At 39.5% G+C, this 22,388-nt stretch overlaps 2 protein-coding genes across 2 annotated transcripts; both read right to left on the minus strand.

Annotated features, from left to right (window-relative positions):
- Nucleotides 1-340: 340 nt before the first annotated feature.
- drd5a (dopamine receptor D5a) lies at nucleotides 341-4,193 on the minus strand. Its single transcript, XM_005918702.2, has one exon. The coding sequence runs from the start codon at nucleotides 3,776-3,778 to the stop codon at nucleotides 2,396-2,398; it is 1,383 nt and encodes a 460-aa protein (XP_005918764.1). The 5' UTR covers nucleotides 3,779-4,193; the 3' UTR covers nucleotides 341-2,395.
- A 1,154-nt stretch (nucleotides 4,194-5,347) lies between these two features.
- otop1 (otopetrin 1) lies at nucleotides 5,348-15,450 on the minus strand. Its single transcript, XM_014332520.2, has 7 exons — nucleotides 15,045-15,450; nucleotides 14,188-14,835; nucleotides 13,855-13,991; nucleotides 13,450-13,508; nucleotides 13,108-13,238; nucleotides 7,669-8,576; nucleotides 5,348-6,994 (listed from the first exon to the last, which is right to left on the minus strand). The coding sequence occupies exons 2-7, from the start codon at nucleotides 14,570-14,572 to the stop codon at nucleotides 6,824-6,826; spliced, it is 1,791 nt and encodes a 596-aa protein (XP_014188006.1). The 5' UTR covers nucleotides 14,573-14,835; nucleotides 15,045-15,450; the 3' UTR covers nucleotides 5,348-6,823.
- Nucleotides 15,451-22,388: the final 6,938 nt, after the last annotated feature.

Below are 22,388 nucleotides of genomic sequence, written 5' to 3' on the forward strand. Positions count from 1 at the left end.
TGTTCTTCTGTTTGCTTGTTTTTTTTAACTTGGTGTCTTAAAGTGACACCTCAAACAAAACTCACAGATGTCATGCAGAATCTGTTTGCGTCTCCCTGCCAAGAGACAAAAACGTTCTTTTTTTAATAGGTGGGTTACAGGAAGCTGCTTACCAATGTAGAGTTCCCATTTAAGTACACTGTCTAAATAATTCTTCCACCACTGGCAGCATAAATCAGGTAATGAATTACAGTGAACAGAACATCTTGGGTTAATATTAAAAACCTGAGTTCATACAAAGTAAAAAGAAAGTTTTCAAAAAATGCAAATGAAGTTATTTGGAAATTAATTATCTTGTGTTTTCTGTTGTACATTAACATGTTGCGGTAAATAGCTTCCTTGTGGTATTGCAGATTTATTATAGAAGACTGAGGAATCTGAATTATTGCCTCAGACTTTCTTTTGTTGATGATTTATACAGCTATGATATGCATTATGTACTCTCTGGCAGTCATTCCATTGTTAATCCCTCCCTATTCGCATATTCCTTTGGCCAATACTTGTCACTCATCCTGAAGCCTAGTAAAGCATTGAACCCGAGGTTGATGTATCCAGAATCCAAAAGTCAATTTTAGACGAATGATTGAGTTGGAGTGCATCAGTCTAGATAACTGTGGCAAAAAGAAGCATTTTCTGTTTACTTGTGCCAAATGCAGGGATCAAACCATGAAGGGATTTTCACATAGTGGGTTTTGTCTTTTGTTGGAAAAAAAGGCTAAACTAACAGATGTTTCTGGCAATTCAAACGTTTGCTTCAGATATCATGTTATTTACGATGTCTAAACATTGATTGATTTCTACATTAAATAAAAATATTGCTTTACTGAAAAATAAATTGTAAGTACAAAAACGAGCTGCTTCGCTTCCATGTTCTGCTCTTTGTATTGCCTTACCTACACAACTGTGACTTCAAACCTTTCTTCGTGTGTAATAGAAAATACACCAGCTGGCCAAACCTGTGGAAGACAGGTCAAATCAAGTCTTGGTGGGGCAGCAGCTTGTATACCATGCAACCAAGTAACCACAACGTTCTTCATTTTGAGTGCACTTCTGGTGCATGTCATGTCCCCTCACTAGCTGTTTCTCTGCCAACACTTCCTGTCAATCTCAGCTGTTAAGATGTTCAAAGAATGCAAAATACCAAAAGAAGAAACATGTCAAAAGAACAGGTCAGATGTGGATGTGCATAAGAATGAACTCACTTCCTGTTATGCTTAAAATAAAATTCTCCAAGCTGCACAGAAACCACCTGAAATCCCGTTAGCATGAATATCGGGTTCGCGAAGATACCAGCTCACTCTGATGCATGACAGCATTTTATTAGACAAATGATGACACACTTCACTGTTTAAAGGACAGTAGTATACATTCAGATCAGGTCATCTGTACAGTACAAAGATAAGAGAGAAATGTGGGAGAGGTGATGCATGACATCCAGTTGTGTTGGGCCAATGGCCACACATGTATTTAGGCTTCTATAGTAACATTTCCTCTAGCTGACATGACACTGCACCCTTGTTGTGTCTATCAATGCTCTCCTTGAAGTCTTTGGTCAATCTTTCTCCTTTTAGTTATTTCAGTCAGAGTTGAATCGGGCTCATAAAGCAGAAGCATTTCAGTAGTTTTGGCCTCAATGAGAAATAAATGATCACAAAAAGTAGTAATGCACACAGATTCCCCTTTTTTGTATTTATAGCATTAGATTATGTGATTTCTATCATCCAGGCATGTTGGAAGAGTCACTGGGGTGGTGCAGTGGCAAAACGCTTTAATACTGCATTTTGGCATTGTGTAACTTGAATTCTACAGGACACATTCCTTTTATGTCTCAAAGCTGTTATTTGAATAAGCTATAAGGCTCTGAAATAACTGCATTTGACTGTCTTGGTTGCACTGTCTGTAAGGCTTCCCCCCAGTTTTCATACTCAGTGGAAAGGCGAACACTGGATACACATGAAGTTATTAAGCAGCAAAGAGTCTTGTTTTTACAAACACTTTCCCTCAGTCATGATGGACATTAGACGATGATGCCATTAAAGCCTCTGAGTAAACAACAGCTTTAGCAACACTGAACCTTGAACAAAGGAACACAGACTTCACTTGTCATTTAAATAAACACCTACACATCAAATTTGTTTCAGACAACAAGACAACATCACATTTCATGTCAGGTTGGCCTTGTGGCTGCAGAGACATGCCCCTGCTTAAGTGTCCGTTAGAGGGTTCCAAGACAGCCCTGAACCCAGAAGCAAGGGCTGCTGCACAGAAACCTCCTGTGAAGAGGCAAAGAGCTGAGTGAACAATGAAATTATTATCAATACATCCAGTTACGCACGGGGAGAGACAAGGTGTGGAGTCAGTGTAATCCATTGGGTGTGAATGGTGACATCCTGTCAAGGCTGATGTCTGCCTCGCAGTCCTCCAGGTCACAAACCGAGTCGGTGGCGTTTTCGTGGTTGTGAGAAAATTGTGAAATCCTGTCGAAAGTCTCCTCATGCTCGATACATTCAACGACATTGGGGATCATATTCACATAAGCGTTCGCGATTTCTTTGTGGATGAGGGTATCTTGGTTATACGACACCAGCTCGTTGCTGATGTTAACAGTTTCCACTGGCGTGTTGGAGCAGAAATAGCGGCAGCCCAAGAGGCTGGCGAAGGCCTTCCTGAACTCAGCGTTGAAGGCGTATATGATGGGATTCAGGGAGGAGTTGGTCCAGCCGAACCACACGAAGACGTCAAAGGTCGTCTCGCTTACGCACGGAAGACCCGCATCCCGGTCTGCCGCCGGCCTGTCGCAGAACGGGACCATGCAGTTTAAAACGAAGAAAGGTAGCCAGCAACACACAAAGACACCCATGATCACCGACAGAGTTTTGAACACTTTGGTTTCACGTTTAATCGACGTTTTCAGTGTGTTGTGGTGTTGGCACTCTATTCTGTTGGTCCTGCAACTTTGCGCATGTTCTGCCGCTCTCTCCAGAGAGGCTATTCTTCTAATTTGTATTTGCGCAATCCGATATATCCTGGTATATGTTACAATCATAATTGCCACTGGGATATAAAAACTTATCAAGGAGGAGGATATCGCATACTCTCTGCTCAGACTGGAGTCGCAGTTTTCCTCTACCTGCCTACTTATGGAAGAGTTGTGCGCCCCAACCATGTCGTCACCGCTGGCTTTGTGCCAGTTTAGCTGGACCGGTATGAATGAAATGAGCACAGACAACGTCCAAGTGATGCTAATCATAACAAAGGCAACTCGCTGGGTCATTTTCCTCTCGTAGCGGAAGGGACTGGAGATGGCCCAGTATCTATCCACGCTGATAATGCAGAGGTTAAGGATGGAAGCGGTGGAGCACATAATATCAAAAGCAACCCACACATTACAGAAAGTGCCAAACGGCCAATAGCCAGCTACTTCTGCCACAGCTTTCCAGGGCATAACCAGGACGGCTACGAATAAATCCGACAGCGCTAGGGACACGATGAAAATGTTGGTGACTTTGGTCCGTAGGTGCCGAAAGCGCAGCACCGCGGAACACACCAAGATGTTCCCCAGCAGGGTCCATAGGATAAGCAGAGAAAGCAGACAGCCCGTCACTGTGCGTGCCACCATATCCCTTCTCCCGTCGCTTTTTGCCTCAGTTTCAGTACTGTTCCACATAATCTCTCCGAGGGGTGCCCGGGCAGAGTCAATACCCTGCACTGACGAGAGATACTTTGCTGGATTCTCCATTTGCTTCTTCAAGTAAAACTGAAGTCCATTGCTCCGTGCGCGGGGACGGGCTCAGTTATCGGCCAGCCATCGTTTTGTCCCCAATGATCAGCCTGGCTGCCAGCCTTATGTGGAGTGCGAAACAGAGGGAACGAGACAATTGCGCGTGTTAAAAGTGAGCCAGGCGACGTGTCAGGTGCGCTGAGGGGCTGAAACGCAGCACGTAGTGGCGGGCGCATGTTGCAGCCTTTACGGTCGGATCGTCTGACCTGGCTTCCACTTTGAAGCTTTCTGCACAAGATATCCTGAGCGTAGCGTGGGTAAGGAGGGAGTCCCAACACACTAACTTAGCCAGGGCTGTGCGCATACACTGACACTGCTGTGCGTAACACATGCATGTTACGCACAGCCGTCCACTGCGTCGGGACTGGGTAGAGAGCATTCGGTATTTTCAGGGATTTTTTTCTTGTGTGTGTGTGTGTGTGTGTGTGTGTGTGTGTGTGTACTCCAAAGAGAGCAATTACAAACTTCCTATCAGCTGCGGGTTTTCATCCAGTTATGGATAGTGTTATAGCCTGGTTTATATTTAAGCCCTATTATTACGACAGACTTCAGAGAGACAACACTGTGCATTTCTGTCCAAGATTAAACTTCATTAAAAGTCCAGAGAGCGCATTTACAATCTATATTATACACACAAAAGTACAACATACGCCCATGAAGTGACAGTGAAAGAACGGAGCCTCACTCGTAGTCTAACAGTGCAGAACTGTCCGTGGTGCTGAAAGCTGAGAACCCCATCTATCTATCTATCTATGTAAAATTTTCAGTGAATAATGAAAATAATAAAACCCATCTAACACATCTTTAGGTAATATGACAGGCTACTTAGATACTTTCATTGCGTTTGCCTTATTAATTTAAAAAAAAAGGTGATTTTCAACTATGGAAGAATTCTTTTATCTTTTCTTTTTTTCGGTATTCTTTTGTCTCCCGACGGCAGCGACTGAAGGTCATAACCCACCCATTTAGCCGAGTTGTCCGAACAGGTGAGTCACATTCACACTCCTAGGGAGCATGTTAGGCCGGGAGCAGCTCTGCGTCGTCGTGTGCCTGTGCAGCAGACGCGCCGTTTCCGGCTTTGAAACGTCACGGATATTTTTAGACGCCTCCGCCTGCCTGTCAAATCGTTCTGACACAACGTTAAAATCATCCCCCGACGCTCAATGCCATATTCTCTGAAGTAGCATAAACATAAGCTCGTGATGCCATGTCAGGAGACAACCTGTGTCCGACACTGCATTTCCTTTTTACGCAGATAGCACACGTTAGTTATCTATAGACGGGTTGGTGTGGAGGTCGCTGCAAAAGATGACTGATATTTTGCAAAGTGTATATTGCGGATTACTATTTCCAATTTAACACCAAACTATAGGACTTCTATTTTGAAGTCACAAATAGAAGCACAATTGTGCAGTTCTTCGTTGCTGTTGGTATGCTTTGCAACTTTGTATGTCTTCAAATCTAAATCTATCCTATCTTTATCACTTATTTTTTAAGAAATCGTAAAACAGTCATTTAAATGAAGACTATCAGGCAGTATCATTTGGATAATCCAAAGCAGTCTCAACAAAAGACATAAATACGTTGCGCCATCCTGTGGTGCGTAGGCACACTGCATCTGTTACCCTTCCAGACTTTTATTGAAGAGTGAACAGAGTGTGTAGCAGGTTAAGCAACACGACATGACATAAAGATAGTTCTTGTTTATTTCAACAGGAAAAAGATATGAAATTACCACTAACTTTAGACATCATTTCTCAATAGCACCATTTAACTGAAATTTCACAAAATCATAGCGCACCCTTTAAATGATTTTGGTCAGTATAACAGTATTTACTAAGATGGCAGAAAAATCTGCAAAACAAAACATTTTGCACAACTTGGCACATATTGAGAGCACATACAGTATATGGCACCAGGCTGAGAACCTGCTGAATGTCTAAGATTATTTGGTGATCTGATACAAACTAGTACAGTACTATTATATATCTGTGGTTTTAATAGAGGAGAAGCAAGTGTTGTCATTTATATCAGTGTGATGGTTTTCATTTCTGGTTCTTCAGATGTAAACATCAGTCCACAGTGCCATGCAGCAGTTGTCACTGCAACAGTTTGTTTTGCAAAAATCCCATCCTTATGCACAATCGTGTTAATGCACATTAGTTCAGTGTTATCAAGGTCCAGAAGAGAAGCCTTTTTTAACACAACTTCTTGATTAGTTCAACAGAGCAGCAAATGAGAACGCAGTAAGACACTGAGGAACCTTAAATGGCTGAGAAAGGGAATTAAGTGCTACATCTGAGAACTAATATCCAACTCAAAAGATGATTTAATTTGTTTGTGCTTAGATTGGCACTTACAACTTAAGTGTTCACTAACCTAACTACTTAGGCAAGCAAATGAGAACCTTATCCATGTAAAGTATGAACATTTTAAATGCAGATAAAGTAAGGATCAGGTGGCACACCGCTGAGCTTGTAGCTGTTAAATACAGTACTATTGGATATTGAAAATAATGAGTGTTTATGTAGTTCCTCTGCAGTCTTTTTATATATGGTAATCATGTTGGTAGGGTGTTATTTTATAATAGTAATTATGTTTTCAGTCACTAATATGAAATAATATAGAAAGTGTATGTCAGCTAAAGCATATATTGTACATGATCCACCTGTTAGAAACCCCACTGTAATGTTACTACAATATAAAAAGTACAAAGAACCCTTTCTAAATTCATAAAACCAAATATTTTTTTCATCACTAGCTTTAACAACCCTTGCATTACACTAGCTAATTCTTTAAGGAACCAGGTCTAATAGGTTTGTCCTCCTCTGCAATCCCCACAGTGAGGGATCAACGTTTGTCTCCACAGATTACTTTCAAGTCTGTTGGACTGTGATCCAGACTGCCTCCTGAATGGTTGACCTGCGCTGTGACACACTCTCGAGAGCCAGTGGTGACAAGTGTTCGTGTGCATGTTGCCATTGTCAGTCATCTGCTATTTTGTCAGACTCTGGAGAACACCTCGAAGAGGGAGGCAACTGCATGCATGCGGTAGAAAAGGTTCAAAGGGATGGCAAAATTGAGAACTGTGCTCCATATGCTGAAGCCATATGTCTCCTCTTCCAGTCCGTTGTCATACTGTGGCCTGCAGCCAAAGGCAGAAAGAATCCACAGCTGAAATGGAAAAAAGAGAGAGCTCTAATTAGATACACCTGAATTCATATAATTTTAGCTACTTAGGGGCAGAACAACAAGGTAGAAACACAACAGTGTCATTTTATAAGGCTTAAAGTTGCCTGTTTATATTATTATATTTGAAATTCAATTAGCCAAAAATGCTGTAATTAGTCTCTATTACCTCTATTTTTACTTTTGCTACCATCACTCCTGAGGAAAATATCTCAGTGCTCCACTACCTTCACCACAAGCTAGTAACGTCCTCACTTTAGTTATAATCTCAGTTATAGCTAATGATTGTTACACGTCACATAACACTTAATGGAGAGTTTTGTATCTGTTGTTGATGAGAGTAGTGAAACTAAACCAAAACAATACAAATGTGGCTTAAGCATATTAAAATGAGGGTGATCGGCATGGAATCCCTCTTTGTGTTTACCACTATGGCAATAGTGAATAGCAAATATATTAATTACAGAAGCTTAAAATCAACAAATAATAACTTTTGACTTTTGGGAGTTATCCTAGCAAAAAGAAATGAACTTCGCATTTTGTTGGGTAAAATACACTTAATCAAATGAAGTTTCAAATGGTCAGTAGATTTTACATCAGCTCGATCAATTCCACCTATTAAAAAACTAATCATCACAGACCAGTTAACCAGTGCTTACCGAAATGTTACACATAATAAGGAAAACAGCAATATTCTTCAGGATCTGCCTCTTTATATTTGGGCGTTCCACTGTTTCGTTTCCCACAGGCGCTGGCACATCTGAATGTTTCCGTGGGCATCCATAAACCTGCTCACTCTCCTCCTGCTCGCTCTCAGTAGAGACACAGCTCCTGTCTGGAGATTCAAAAGTTCGGTTGATGATGCCATTGTACGGCGGAGCGAGAGAGGAAGTGACAGAGAAGACTTCTGGAGCAGCTGGTAACTCTGGGTCCTGCCTCTCTCTATCCTCTTGCTGGCGATACAAAGACTCTATGATGAAGAGATTCTGGACGTATTTCTCCAACACAATAAACAGAGAGTAGACCAAATTTGTCCAGCGGTAAGGAGGGTTGCTTCCGGTGCTTAGCACAGACACTATGCTGCACCATGACATGAACCAGGAGCCAATGGAGGATCCAAACAGCACCTCCGTGTCCAGCTGTCTTGACGGGTTCTTGGAGGTGTCCAGCGGCATGTGGTTCACTCGGTATATAAGCAGACCCGAAGCACCGGCGCAGCACATGACCGTCAGCATGACGATGGCATAAATGTAGAACATGGAAACGGCTGACCTTCGCATCTGGATTGACTTCTCTACATGAGTAACGTAGACCACCAGTATTCCGATACTGCTGGCCAGGGCAAGTAGACCCACAAGAGGACCTAAGATCAAGCCCCGGTTTTTGGCAACCTGCCTTTTATGGTTTGAAGTGAGGTCAATGGTGCGTCCAATATTTCTCCACATCACGAAAAGCAAGACAGAAACAAAAATGTGGTATTCAATATTGAAGGGGTAGAGATAGTAGAGGCTGGTGGCGAACATGGAGCATGTGCTGGTGGTGCAGTTACATTGTGGTTCTGAGTACTCTGTAAAACAGTTAAAAATGTGGGCAAACACATGAGTTACAGGGAAATAGAACAATAAAAAGAAGCTGACTATGCCAGTGCTGTCTTACATTAGTACAGCCTGTCTGTTTTTTAAGATAAGAACAAAATGAAAGACATGTTAAGCAATGATACTGTTCTGAAAGCTAAATGTTAGAAATAAGTTAAATGTAAAATAGAATGAATAGTAAATCTTTTACAGGTTGACAACAACAAGAAAATGGATTATATTATCATAAAAAACATAAAGATACACAATAATCATTCAGATTCCACACTACAAGTATACACACATATGCCATAACAGAATGTCTATCTCGAGGTTTAGTATTGTCTGACTCAACATCAAACATGGCATGTACAGGTCAGATAGCAATGTACAACCCCAATATAAAAAATGCTGGAATACTGTGTAAAGTGTGAGTTAAAATTAAATATTTAAAATAATATATTTATCACACATTTATTATTTCATGAAAAAAATATTTGCTCATTTTGAATTTGATGGCAGCAACATGTCTCAAAATAGTTGGAATAGGGGCAACAAAAGTGTGGAAAAGTAAGTAGTACTGAAAAGAGACAGCTCAACGAACATTTTGCAACTAATTAGGTTAATTGGTAACTGGTCAGTAACGTGATTGGGTAGAAAAAGGTTTCTTTTTGTAAACTGTATCTAGAAATTGTGGAACAAATTTAGAATAATGTTCCTAATAATAATGAAGGCAAAGGAGCTTGCAAAGAAAAGCATCTGGACTTCTTTAAGTTGCTTCTTTAACTTTCAAGCAGCTTAAAGAAGTCCAGACGCTTTTCTTTGCAAGCTCCTTTGACTACAATGACCTGGATGACTGAGAACCTTCACAGACAATAATAATGAAGATTTTGAATATCTCATTATCTACAGTACATAATATCATTAAAAGATTCAGAGAATATTGATAAATCTCTATGTGCATAAGACAAGGCTGAATTCAATTTTGGATGCGTCTGATTTTGGGATGCTTCCAAAGGTCACATCCTTTAGTATTATTAAATTTCACTGTACCATATACAAATACAGGTTAAAGCTCTATTATACAAGGAAGTGACCATATGTGAACATAACCCAGAAACAATGGGATTTTCTCTTGTCCAAATTGCTTTTGAAAATGGACTTAGGCAAAGTGGAAACGTGTGGTCAAATTGAAATTTGAAATACTTTTTATGAGGCATTTTTTGAAAACATGGATGCTGCTTTCTCCAGGTTAAAGAAGAGGGAGACAATCCAGCCTGTTATCAGCGCTCAGTTTAAAAGCCTTCATCTGTGACAGTATGGGGATGTAATGTAATTGGCAGCTTGCACATTTGTAAAGTGCTGAAAGATGTATATAGGATTTAGAGCTACATATGCTCCAATCCAATCAATATCTTTTTTCAGGGAAAGCCTTGCATATTTCAGCAAGACAGCTAAACCACATACTGGATCTATTACAGCAGCATGGTTGCACAGTAGAAGAATCTGGGTGCTGAGAATTTCACCAGTTGAAAGCATTTGCCACATCGTGAATGAAAAAATATGATGATGATTCAGGACTCTTGGGCAGCTAGAATGCTATATAAGATGAGAATGGAACAACATTCCTCTCTCAAAAATCCAGCAGCTGTCTCCTCTGTTCCCAGATGTTTATGGACTGTTGTTAAAAGCGAAGAGGATGCTACGCAGTGGTAAACAAGATTCTGTCCTAACTTTTTTTAGTCATTTAGCTGCCCTAAAAATTCAAAATGTGATAATATTTATATTAACATGATATGTCTCAGTTTAAACATTTGATTTGTTTTCTGTGCTCAGTTTAAATGAAATGTGGGTTGATAAGATTTGCATATCATTGCATTCTGTTTTTATTTACATTTTACACAGTGTCCCAACTTTTTAAAACTTTAAATCAGGCTCACATGAAATAACAGAGTGCTCTGTTTAGGCTTATTCCTCTCTTTCGATTTTTAACCATAAAAATATGTTTTTTGGGGGGTTTTGAGGCAAATTTTAAGCTATTGAATTTTTACTAATCTTCTCTAATGAATGTGTTGATATCCTTGTGCTGCCCTAAGTTATACTGTACTATGACAGGACATCCCAACTTTTTGGTTTGTTGCAAACCCCTTTTGAGTGCATGTGGTTTGTGGAAGCTGTAGCATATTCACATTTAGAATAGAATAGAATAGAATTAAACTTTATTGTCATTGCACATGCACAGGTACAGGGCAACGAAATGCAGTTTGCATCCATCCAGAAGTGCTTTAGTGATATAGATATATTACAATATATATTAGCAATAATATAGATATGTGAGTATATTACAGAAATGGGTCTATTATGGTATGTTATAATGTACACGGTATGAAGTATGTTGTGAATATTCTATAACTATAAGTATGTACAGGCTGTAGTGAGTACAAGCTATGTACAGGATATGAACAGGATATAAATATGAAAAACTATACAGAATATGAAATAAATAACTTTACAGAATCTGAGATATACAGCTATACAGAAATGGGAACTATGCAAGTTGTAAACAGTTGTAGGGTTAAAAATTATCGTATGTACAGAATGATTATTTACACAGAGCTATACAGTAGTGCAGTTAAGATAAGTGAGATATGTGGATAATTTCTACAGAGGCTATATAAAGTGCTAGTGGTTGTGAGTGGTGGTTCAGTCCATGTTATTATTGTGTGTTTGAGGGTACAGTTGTCCATTGTGTGTGTGTGTGTGTGTGTGTGTGTGTATGTTCAGTCCATGAGTTTGGGTCTTTGATGATTTTCCCAGCCCTTTTCAGACACCGCTTCCTGTAGATGTCTTTTATGGCAGGAAGTGGTGCTCCGGCGATGCGCTGGGCAGTTTTCACGACCCTCTGCAACGCCTTCCGGTCCGAGGCAGAGCAGTTCCCGTACCAGACTGTTATACAGTTGGTCAGGATGCTCTCGATGGTGCAGCGATAGAAGTTCACCAGGATGTCTGAGGACAGGTGGTTCTTCCTCAGAGTCCTCAAGAAGAAGAGGCGCTGGTGAGCCTTCTTGACCAGCTTGGAGCAGTTGGTCATCCAGGTGAGATCCTCGGAGATGGATTGTATTGAATGCTGATCTGAAGTCTATAAACAGCATTCTGGCGTAGGTGTTGTTGTTGTCCAGGTGTGAGAGGACAGAGTGCAGTGCAATGGAGACTGCATCCTCTGTGCTCCTGTTCTGGCGGTATGCGAATTGGTGGGGGTCCAGGGTGGGGGGAGACAGGATTTGAAGTGTGCTAGGACCAGCTGCTCTAAGCACTTAGTGATGATGGGGGTGAGTGCTACTGGGCGGTAGTCATTGAGGCAAGATTGAGTGAATAATAATAATAATAATAATAATAATAATAATAATAATAATAATAATAATAATAATAATAATAATAATAATGATATGGAAGGAAAAAACCCAGAAGAATAAAAGTATTATTCTGTAGAGACTTGTAATTCTCTTTATTCAACAACATTTGTTTTATGATTACTTCTGACATCTTGTTGCTCGGTTTTACAAGACTACATGAATTTCAAAGCAAAAGATTTCTTTTAAAATTTTGTAGCCTCTCAACCAGTATACCACCCACTGTACTTACTGGTACACCCCCTTTTAATTTGGAATTTAAATATTTCTTCCTCTTAATATATATATTATTGCATTAATTGTTGGGATACCTTATCTCTTAATATGTTTTATGCCTTTTAAGCCCTTTAAACCTGTATTTGTGACACTGAGCTATACAAAAAAAAAAATTGAACTAAATTAAAAAAGTGATTTTTATTTATTTATTTTATTTATTTAATGATGAAAATGCAATATGTTTTTGTGTTGTGATTGTTTGTTTTGCGAGAGAAAGAGAGCAAGCAAGTTTCTGTCTGCTTTGAGTATTTATTAATCATATTGTATTCGTGTGAAATTTCCTTCATTAGCTGAATGCACGTCTTGTACACTTCCTATGGTTACACTGTTGCCCTCTAGGTCTTAAGCCCCCTCCCAACTCACCTGCTCCTGCCCCCCCTTTCCCCCCGAGCCCACTACTATGGTCATGCACCCTTTAATTAAAAAGTGAACAACAGTCAGGGTGCAGCCAGCCTCACAGTCAGCCGGATATGAAGAGGAGTAGCAGAACCCCTCAACCCTAAGCTTAGATGTATCAGTTACTGTAATTGCAGTACCCTTGGGACTAAGCAGCCTGGGGACAAAGCCGTCTGAGGTCAAGTGGGGGGTTGCCAAAGGAGGTGGTGGTGGCTGAAGTGTGGGGAAAGGACTGGGGAGGGGGCAACAATATGTGTCTTCTGAAACCTAATAGAGAGACATTCGACACAAACAAGACCCGCTGAGCAGCCAGGCTTACCTCCCTTGCACTTCCAAGCCCTCCTCTCTTTCCCTTTTCTTTCATCCACTAAAGTGAGTTCTCAAGCGGACTATTGTACTTTTCTTCTAAAAACAAGCCTGCAATCGACCCCCGGGTCCTTACCTGTAGTGAGGTTTATGAGGCCCAGGGCAGAAAGTCTCCTCTTATGGTTGTTCAGGAAGTGTTCAGCCTCTGACATCACACCACTGCACCACAGGAGGATGTTGGTAAAGACTGCATGGATTACACCAAATCTGAGGAGACAGCAGTTGAAAATAAGACACCGATCACCTAACAGCAAGTATAAGTGACAGGATTTAGCAGTGTTGTTGAGCTTGTTTCATGCCATTGATTAAAATAGAACTATGAACACATAATTTTCTTATGATTTGCAGGTGCAAAAACAAACAAAAGAAAAAAAGAATATATTGACTAAAGGCCCAGGTTATCGAACATTTCACACACCTCTCAAATGTTTCAAAGCTCTTGATGACATCCTTGATGTGAAACCAGAGAAAATGCACCTAAATAAAACCCAAACACAAATCTTAAAAAAAGCTTGACAAAATCATATCCAAAATGCAGTTTAGTGATTCTATCAAGCTTCAGAAATACACTTCATAATATACTAAGCACATACTTATTGTAAACTTAATTCTATTTATTTGCATTTAAAGATTCCCACTGATATATGCAGTTACACTCAAGCGACATGGACAATGATCGGATTATACTGTCGCAGCAACGCTCTCTACTTGCCTTAACAACAAAGAGCACATTATTCTAAGATCTTGAAATAGTATATGGGAAAAAAAGATACTGCTGAAAGAGTGTCACATTTTAAAAATTAAACCTAGGCTGTGCACATACCTGTGCCATAGTGTGAGTTGCGTGGATGACAGGATATACCACGAGCACCGCCGACACACAAGGTTGAAAACCAACATATTGCCCAATTCGGAAAGCATCCATAATCAGTGAAAGGAGTGCAAGAAGGGTCAAACCACCTAGAAAAATAAAGTTATTGAGCGATATAATCAAAGAAAATAAAGTCTTTGTGACCACATATGTTAACATTCAAGTTCTCTTTAAGTTATGAAACAAACATATAGTGGTCACGCGCATAAATCCCTTTAATTTTCACACTAACGGAAAAAACTGTTGCATAAGTGCGCATTTGCTTGTTTAATCTCGCAAACTCGCCTCTTATCCAGCCTGAGGTGGCGTGTACATCTTTTTCTGGCGGCACGCTCTTTTGCCTGTCCCGTACCAAGATGTACCACATCATCCAGAGCAGCTGGAGGATCATGAGGCAGGTAGTGAAGGACCGCAGATCCTCTTCTTTAACGGAGGGGTTCTTGTTTGCGATGGCAAGCATCAACGCCGCCCCGATCAACAGCAGATTGGTCCCGTATTGCCCGCTCAGGAACTCCGCGTTCTTCTTCGGATAGTCTTCGGACAAACTGATTTTTAGTTTGCTGAAGATCTTCTTGTCCTGCTCGGAGCTGGACGACGACGAGGAGCTGTTGCTATACTTGTTCGGACACATAATATCCAGGCCGTTATGTTCCACCATGGCGAGAGGCATGTGCAAAAGGCGCAGTGCTGGGAGAAATGGAAAGTCAAAGCCGTGCAAAAGCCGTGCGCTATAAGTGCATTTGAGGGAGGCGAGACGTGTAACCTGTTGCCTCTAGGTGGGGATTCAGATGGATAGGTACCGTGCCAAACATGCATTCAATCTTCAAGATCCGGCTCAGTGGCCACGCATAGTTTGAATGGGCTTGATAGATGCCATTGTCATCTTGTAGCCCTGAAACAAATATCTGGTCGTGTACCAGGCTCGCTGAGTCACTGAAAAGTGAAGATTATGTTTCAGTCTTTCCGAGAACGCGGTCTTCTTGGAACTACCATACGTTTAAAAAAAAAAAAAAAAAAAAAAAAAATAGCTGAGTCTGCTGTGCCAACCATTCAGCAGGCTACCTAAAGAAATAAAAAATAAAAAAAACTATGCGTGGGCTTGGCCACAATAACAGAAACAACTGAGCTGTGCCCAAACTCACCTCTTTAGAGCAGCTGCCAAACAGTCCGTCCAAGTCTGCTATCAGGTGTTAAGCGTACACGCCTGGATAAGATGAAAGAGAACATGACATTTCTCAAATCTGCGATTTTTACAGGCTGCAGGAAAGTGGCCTGTTGTGACAGTGACTTAAATCTAAGTGCTCCTAACACAAATCCACTTGGGACTGAGATGTGGTTAAAATATTTGCTTTCAAGTAGGTTTAAAAAGGAAGAAGAAGACGAATCAGATTTCAGTGGCCAAGTATACAATGGCTTTTTGTGAGTGGATGTCAGGGAGACCGTGTAGGCCATGGGCAGTAAGATCTCTTAAGGATATGACCGTGTAACCTATTAAATAACATCCGGGTGGACACACGCAAACAGCCCAGCAACAGAATAACTGCTCACACCGATCGCGGTGATTAATCTGATGCGATATTGTTTAACAAACAAATTCTTCTTAAATAAATATATAAAATGTAAAAAATAAAAACAAACAGCTGGTGTTTCTATGCAGACAGAACGGTGGGTTCGCAACGGCTCTCGTTAAGATTTAAGAGCCTGAGTTCATTCTAGTCAAGAAACATGGACTTCAAAATATTTTTCAAAACTAAATAAAACTGGATAAATTTGTGCATTTAGGCTCTTTCATAAATTTCACCAATAGTTGCTTTGATATAAGTCTAACATTTCTGAAAATTCACATTTCACCAGTTGCTGCCAGCAACATAACGAATCAATCTTTCCACGAAAGGTCTTTTAGTCTTATTTGCGAAACTGCAGCGCGCACCAGCTGACTACGGTGTGCGTCATATAGCCTAACTGTTCTGAAGCTGGCAATCAGTGAACTGAGGAAGACAAACTCCCTCTTTCGAGCCTTGTGTTTCTGATTAGCTGAGGTGTCCATTATCCTTTGACGCAGGACTCGGGACACAATGGCATCACGAGTATTCAAAAGATGATCACGTCAGGGTCCATCTCATTTGCTGAGTGGACCAGTGATTTCTTGATTAGCGATAAAAACGCTCGACAAAAAAGAGAGTAAAATCTGTTCTTTATCTAGATACTTTAATTGGCTATTGAGCAGGTCTAAAGGTTTTGATTGAAATCAGAAATACTCATTTCAGCCTTTTGTTGATTGCTCGTCTGTATCCACAAAACAAAGCAAAGACCATTGAATTTCAGAGTAGCTTGAGGGAAATTCTATAGCAATAAGATTTACTGTAAAAGCCTCTTTTTAATATCTTTAAAATGTTTTTAAAAGCGTCATTTGAGATTATTGTGTGCTGCATTCTGGTATGGTGATTACTATTATTCTTTTTAACTCCACTACACTGAATTGATAGCTGTTAGGGGTCTCCTTTTTTAAGAGAAGACACTAAAAGGGGCCGTTCTGATCACTCTAGACACATAACTGTATTTTCCCCTGTATACTTGCATAAATGATTAAAATCTTGACTCCTTAATTGCTGCAGTGAAGAATGTCGTTATAATCTGAAAATATTAATTTTACCATCAACAGTATAGTTATAGCCCTGCTTTGAATCGTTACCCTGGACAAATGAGTCACAATAACAGTTGTTTAAAAAAATTAGCAAGATTTAACCATTTCAAATTCTTATCTTCTCATATTTTAAAGTTACTGCTTCAAAAACTCAAAAAACAATGAACTGCCAGTTATTTTATTGCACTACAGTTCACCACTTGCATTATTATTTACATAACTCACATATGGTTGCCATAATAGGCCAGGTGAAAGAAAAATGGGTTATGATGTAGGGAGCTTTTAATCGAGTTGGTCCTAGACTCTAAAGTTAGGAGCTCAGTTTCAGTCCAAACTTTGCTACAATGGCTTAAACCTCTGATGTATGCTGCCGTGACTGGCATGGAGATGCTGGGTCCTTTAAGTCCTGTGGGCTGTGGATGACAGCATCACTGGCCTGGGCTTGTTCCGGGGGATGCTGCAAAGGTATAATAGGATCTTGGAGATCAAGTCAATGCATTTGGTTTCCTGAGTAGTTTTTTTGTGGTGTGGGCCATTATCCTCCTGATGGGTGTGACGTAACTATGGGAGGGTGTGCTTTGTCTGAGAAAATGTTTGTTTGGGTGGCATGTGTCAAAGTGCTATCCATATGAATGCCATGACCCAGCGTTTTCAACAAAGAGTGTTGCACTATAACAGTATGATCAATGTAATTCACTTCCACTGCTAGAGGTTGAAACGTTTGTTTAATGTTTGCATAATCTGCAATGATAATGCCATTATTTTATAGAATGTATTTCAAGAGACTCAAAGAGTCTTGACATAATAGGAAAGATTATTGTAACCACTAAAAAGCAAAAATATATTAGTCACATTAAAAGCAGTTCTAAAAAAAAAAAAAGATCATTCAGTGTCTGGTGCTTGGACTTGACAATGGAGATTGACAGATGGCCTCAGAGCATGGAGGTGGAGCAGATCAAACAGGACAAGGAATTTAAATTGAAAGGGTTGTTAGACAACTAGGCAGTTCTGAATGAAATTCAGCCGACTATTGCTTTTCATGTGGTAAAAATGGTCTGAGCTAAAATGGATAGGTCAGTGTAAGTGAGCCTTAAAAAAGCATGTTTAATTTTCCCAGAAATTGTCTGCTGTAAATTTATTTTTACTTTACTTTTTACTGAAACATTCTACATTTGGAACATACATCAATTTATCTTATATAGCCACCATATGAATATCCATAATATTTTACAGAAAGCATTTAGTGAGCTTGCTGCTACATGTGTTTACAAAAAATATGTGTAGAACACGTTTTTTGTGTGAGTGTATCTAGTTTGTTAAGATTTAGCACTGTAAAATAATGAAGGGTTAGGGTGTGCACGCCTTATATTCTCCTAGTTAAACAGAAAACAGGCTGGCAATATTTTACTGCAACGAATATACAACATGCAAACATACAACAGAATACAAGATATAGTTTACGAAACTTCACAAATGAAAAAAACAACAATAAAAAAGGTGGTTTGACTTAGAACACTGACACAATATGCACACAGTACAGAATGTTAGGTTGACACTTACTCCTCTCGCATCAAGCTGGCCCAACTTTTCTGAAAAGTGAAATATTGAGTTTTCTCACCCTGTTACAGTTTTGTTGAACTGTCTGCAGTTGTTGGTCCTAGTTCTGTTCTTCTTACACGTTCATCCAAATAATAAAATAGATATGGATATCTTTTTAAAAACATTTATTTTTTACAAAACAATTTAAAAACAAATATAATTAAATAAACTAATGTCATTCCATTTTGAATACATCACAGAAACTCTACTTGTCAATTAAATATACCTCAAAACAAACTGGAAAGGAGAAATCAGATCAGGATTTTTATCCACTAGGTTACTGCAAACCCGAGTGCATAAAAAATATTCTATCAAAGAAAAAGAAAAGATAATAGTGTTTATCCCACGTTTCCTTAGAGTAGCAGTTACCAAAGACACTTCAACTGCAAACCTTTTACCATCTATGAATGTTACTGACATTAAATTATAGCACACTATAACACACCTAACACTTACTTCAGCCAACTCATGAGTCCATTCAGTGATTAGACTGCAACAAACCTTCCTGCTCCTATACTATATTATAATAAAATAAACTCAGTAAAAGATTGCAAATAACTTGTTGTGAGTTTTCAATCATTGCAGTTTGAACTCAAGTCTATGACTGCAAGAGTTTGGTTATCAGCATATGAACTAGAGGGGAGCATTTACTATTTTGTGAATTCACTTTAAAATGTCATATTTTTTTAATGTGTTATTTCATGAGGACGTTTTAGTCACTTGCTGAGACAAATATATGGACGTGGCACCATGGAGGTAGGTCATATATTTGATTATTTTTTCTCAGTCCTTCCCTCTCATCAGCTAGTCTTAATTTTAGCATTAGCTAAGTGTAGCCCGGGTTGTTTTTTCAGAAGCCCGGAGTCTTTTGGAGTGTAATTTTTTCATAGTTAGATGCCTGGCTGACAACTGTATAAAACAAAAAAATACACACAATATTCTAAGCACATAGTGCACACTGTGGGATTTTACGACTGTGCGTAAATCCCCCCCAAATATTGGTATGATCCAAGCTCAGGCACTAAGCGGGGCGGGGCAGATGCTGCCTACCAGTGCGCTGTTGGAGAAACGCAGCCAGGCAGACAGAGGAGAACTGAAGTTTGACCAGGTACCAAAGAAAATGATTCGTACTGTACAAATAATGTAAATATGACGGTGTATCACAAAAGATTGATATCCAACTGATCGCTTGACCCATATTACGGTACTTGCTCTTCAAGTGAATCAACAAATGGCGAAATGAAAAGCCGAACAACAACAATGCTGTTTCTTTAGAGAGTCGTAGCTTACATGTGTGTTTATTTCATATTTTCAGTTGTTACCCGCCATGGCTAAATAAATCGGTTTCAGTAATGCACTGATATACAAGAATGGACATAAGGAGCTTCTTTCAAAGAAAAAACTCTGGTAGTATTTTATATATTATGCTTTGTATGTTGTTCAGTATATTCCTATGCAAAACAAGAGGAACTTCAATACACAGCAGTATATTCACAGTTGAAACCAGATATTTACATACACTTTATGGAAAACACAAGAACGTTTTTTTACTGTACAACATCAATTTAGAGTAAACTTGTTTTGTTTTGGATAAATAAATATTGAAATATCTTTTGAATTAGTTAAATGTCAGAATAAAGAGAGACAGAGCTGTCTATTTTTTATCACTTTCATCAAATGTAGGAGTACATATACACTAAGTTTATTGTTAATTAATAAGAAAACTCCAGACGATTCCATTCTGAGCTGAAGAAGCTTCTGATAGGTTAGTAGAGTCCATGTGAGTAAATTGGTGGCACAGCTGTGGATGCATATAAGGCAAAACACAGAGCCTGTTTCTTTGACATGGGAAAATCAAGAGATGTCAACCAAAACACCAGAAAAAGAACTGTGGAGCTCCATAAGTGTGGCTCAATTTTGAATACAATTTGGTGCCATTTACAATTAAGAAATACAGACAGTTTCTCTCTTTACTCTTAAAGTTAACAAATATGTTTTTTATATTTATCAATCTAAAAAAATAAACATTTAGTCTGATTTGATGTTACAATTAAAAAAGTGTTTGTGTTTTGATCTGAAGAGTTTGTAAATATCTGGTTTCAACTGTATATTTGATGATTGTCAGCACAAAGAGGGAGAGAGAGGGACAGAGAGGGAGATGGAGGATGAGGACACAACAGAGGTGGAACAAGAGCAGGTGAGACACACATGTTAGTCAAATGGTTGTTTACCAAAAGCATCACCGTATCATAGGTACTCATGTATCTCGTACCTAGTGTTTCTTTTTAGGTTTGTTATTTTTCAAATTCTACATTTATTAAGTTTTGCAGGCTTGTTTGCACAACAAGGCTAAACAATTATATGAACTTTTCTCAATCTAAATATTGTACTTTGGTAGAATTAAAAAAATAAGTGTAGTGCAGGTCTATGATGATTTTTAGTGCTACTATCATCTAGTTCTGATTCTGGTTCTGTCTTGGTTAAATCCTAAGTAGTCCTGATTTTGAACTGTTGTAATCCTGTTTTAATTCTGGATCAGTTCTGGGTCTGGTTGAATTGGGGTTTAGTCCTCGTGTCTTGATACAGCCCCGACTTTGTTCTGCCCTGCTGCTTAATTAAAAAACTAGTTTAAGGTGTCCTGCATATGTGATATATATTTTTTCCCTATATGAAGTCATTCTTTTTTGAACAAAACTCAAAACAGAGCCTATTAATCTTTCAGTCATTTGTAACCCCCCCCTTCTCCACTAGTGCCTACTGAGCTCTACTCGACTGGACTCGACTCTACTGGGTTTCGCTCGTTTTGTCATTTCCATAACTGAGTGCCACTTCAATGTGAGTGGACTATTTACACCACAGCAACTTGAAAGCCTCATGTCGTCGTTTCTATGTGACACAAACAGAACACATTCTGTCATCAACACAAAAATGTCTACACTTTGTCAGTGGACACGGTGTTGGTTTCTTCTTTGCCAGGTTTCAAAAATGGTGGGTTGATTCTTGTGAAGAAGTGGCGCTCATGACTCGTCCAGTGACATTCAGTTTGTTGACATTATATTTTCTGCTTGATTCAGCTTGCTTGGAAATTCAACCAAGTAGGTACTAAAAAGATGCCTGGGTCCCAGGTACTAACACTGAATTGAAAATTTAGATTGTAGGTGCCAGTGGCGGTCCTAGCCTGCATGACGCCCCGGGCGAACACTTATTCACTCATTTTTATAAACTGAGCACCTGATGGCTTTGAACTTTTCTTGTCCATCTTCCATTGGTTTTAATTTTGCACTCCAGTATGAACACCCATCCCCCAACCCGAGGATTACCACAACATAACCTAATAGACCTACACCGTAGTTCACAGATTCACTTTGTCTAAGATGTATTTCTGGGATTTCACACAACCCAGTATTCAAATCATAAATACATAATGGGCTTGGATTTAGATCATTATGAATGAAATGTGCGCTATTTGGAAGTAGCCGGCCTCCTCCCCTTTCAATGGGTTGTGTGTGAGACTTTAAATCATCAAACTGTAAATTATAAATTTTCAATTGTTATTGATCCTTTACCCCGAGTCCTAAATAGAGATGGACCGATCCGATATTACGTATCGGTATCGGTCTGATACTGACGTAAATTACTGGATCGGATATCGAAGAGAAATAAAAAATGTAATCTTTTCCAATAAATCAGCACTTCACAAAACTTGCGACGCGGTGAAACTCGGCCCATAACCGTAGCAGTGTGCTCACGTGATAGAGCGGCTGTGTGTATTTGTAGCCTCTACCAAACCGGCATTTCATCTCCGAGGAAGTGATCCCAGAAGTAAAGCAAGTGTGTAAGTTCATCTTTGAATGTTTGTAAAGCATTCCCGCGTTAAACTTAATAACCGATATATGGAGCGACTGCCTCTTTTCTCTCTCTCCCTCTCCTGCTGCTACTTCAATCATGAAACTGATCAATGATCAGCTGATCGGCTTTTCTGTCAAGAATAAGAAAGAAAAGTATGTCTTTGTGCCCCTTTTCCCTGTTAATGCCCTATCGGCCCCCCTGGCTAAACTTTGCTAGATCCGCCCCTGCACAGTTACCAGCCGTCAGCTGTAGAAAAGGATCCTGGTGTAGAAAGTAATATTAAATAAATTCTAACAACAGCTTATCAAGCTTAAACGTGCTGCTGTTGTTCAGCTGCTGGTTTCCTCTTTCTGGTGCAAAGTGGGCCAAAAACAAACAAGAGAGACGGACTCGC

This window comes from Haplochromis burtoni, unplaced genomic scaffold, assembly GCF_018398535.1.
Source record: "Haplochromis burtoni strain Fernald_Lab_line unplaced genomic scaffold, NCSU_Asbu1 Contig_32, whole genome shotgun sequence".
Lineage (NCBI taxonomy): Eukaryota > Metazoa > Chordata > Actinopteri > Cichliformes > Cichlidae > Haplochromis > Haplochromis burtoni.

Coding starts and splice junctions, on each gene's coding strand:
- otop1 (XM_014332520.2), bottom strand. CDS start 14,572: ATGCCTCTCGCCATGGTGGAACATAACGGCCTGGATATTATGTGTCCG. Junction 13,992..14,187: donor CACCTCAGGCTGGATAAGAG/GCGAGTTTGCGA, acceptor TTATTTTTCTAG/GTGGTTTGACCCTTCTTGCA. Junction 6,995..7,668: donor TTATTATGTGTAACATTTCG/GTAAGCACTGGT, acceptor TTTCCATTTCAG/CTGTGGATTCTTTCTGCCTT.
- drd5a (XM_005918702.2), bottom strand. CDS start 3,778: ATGGAGAATCCAGCAAAGTATCTCTCGTCAGTGCAGGGTATTGACTCT.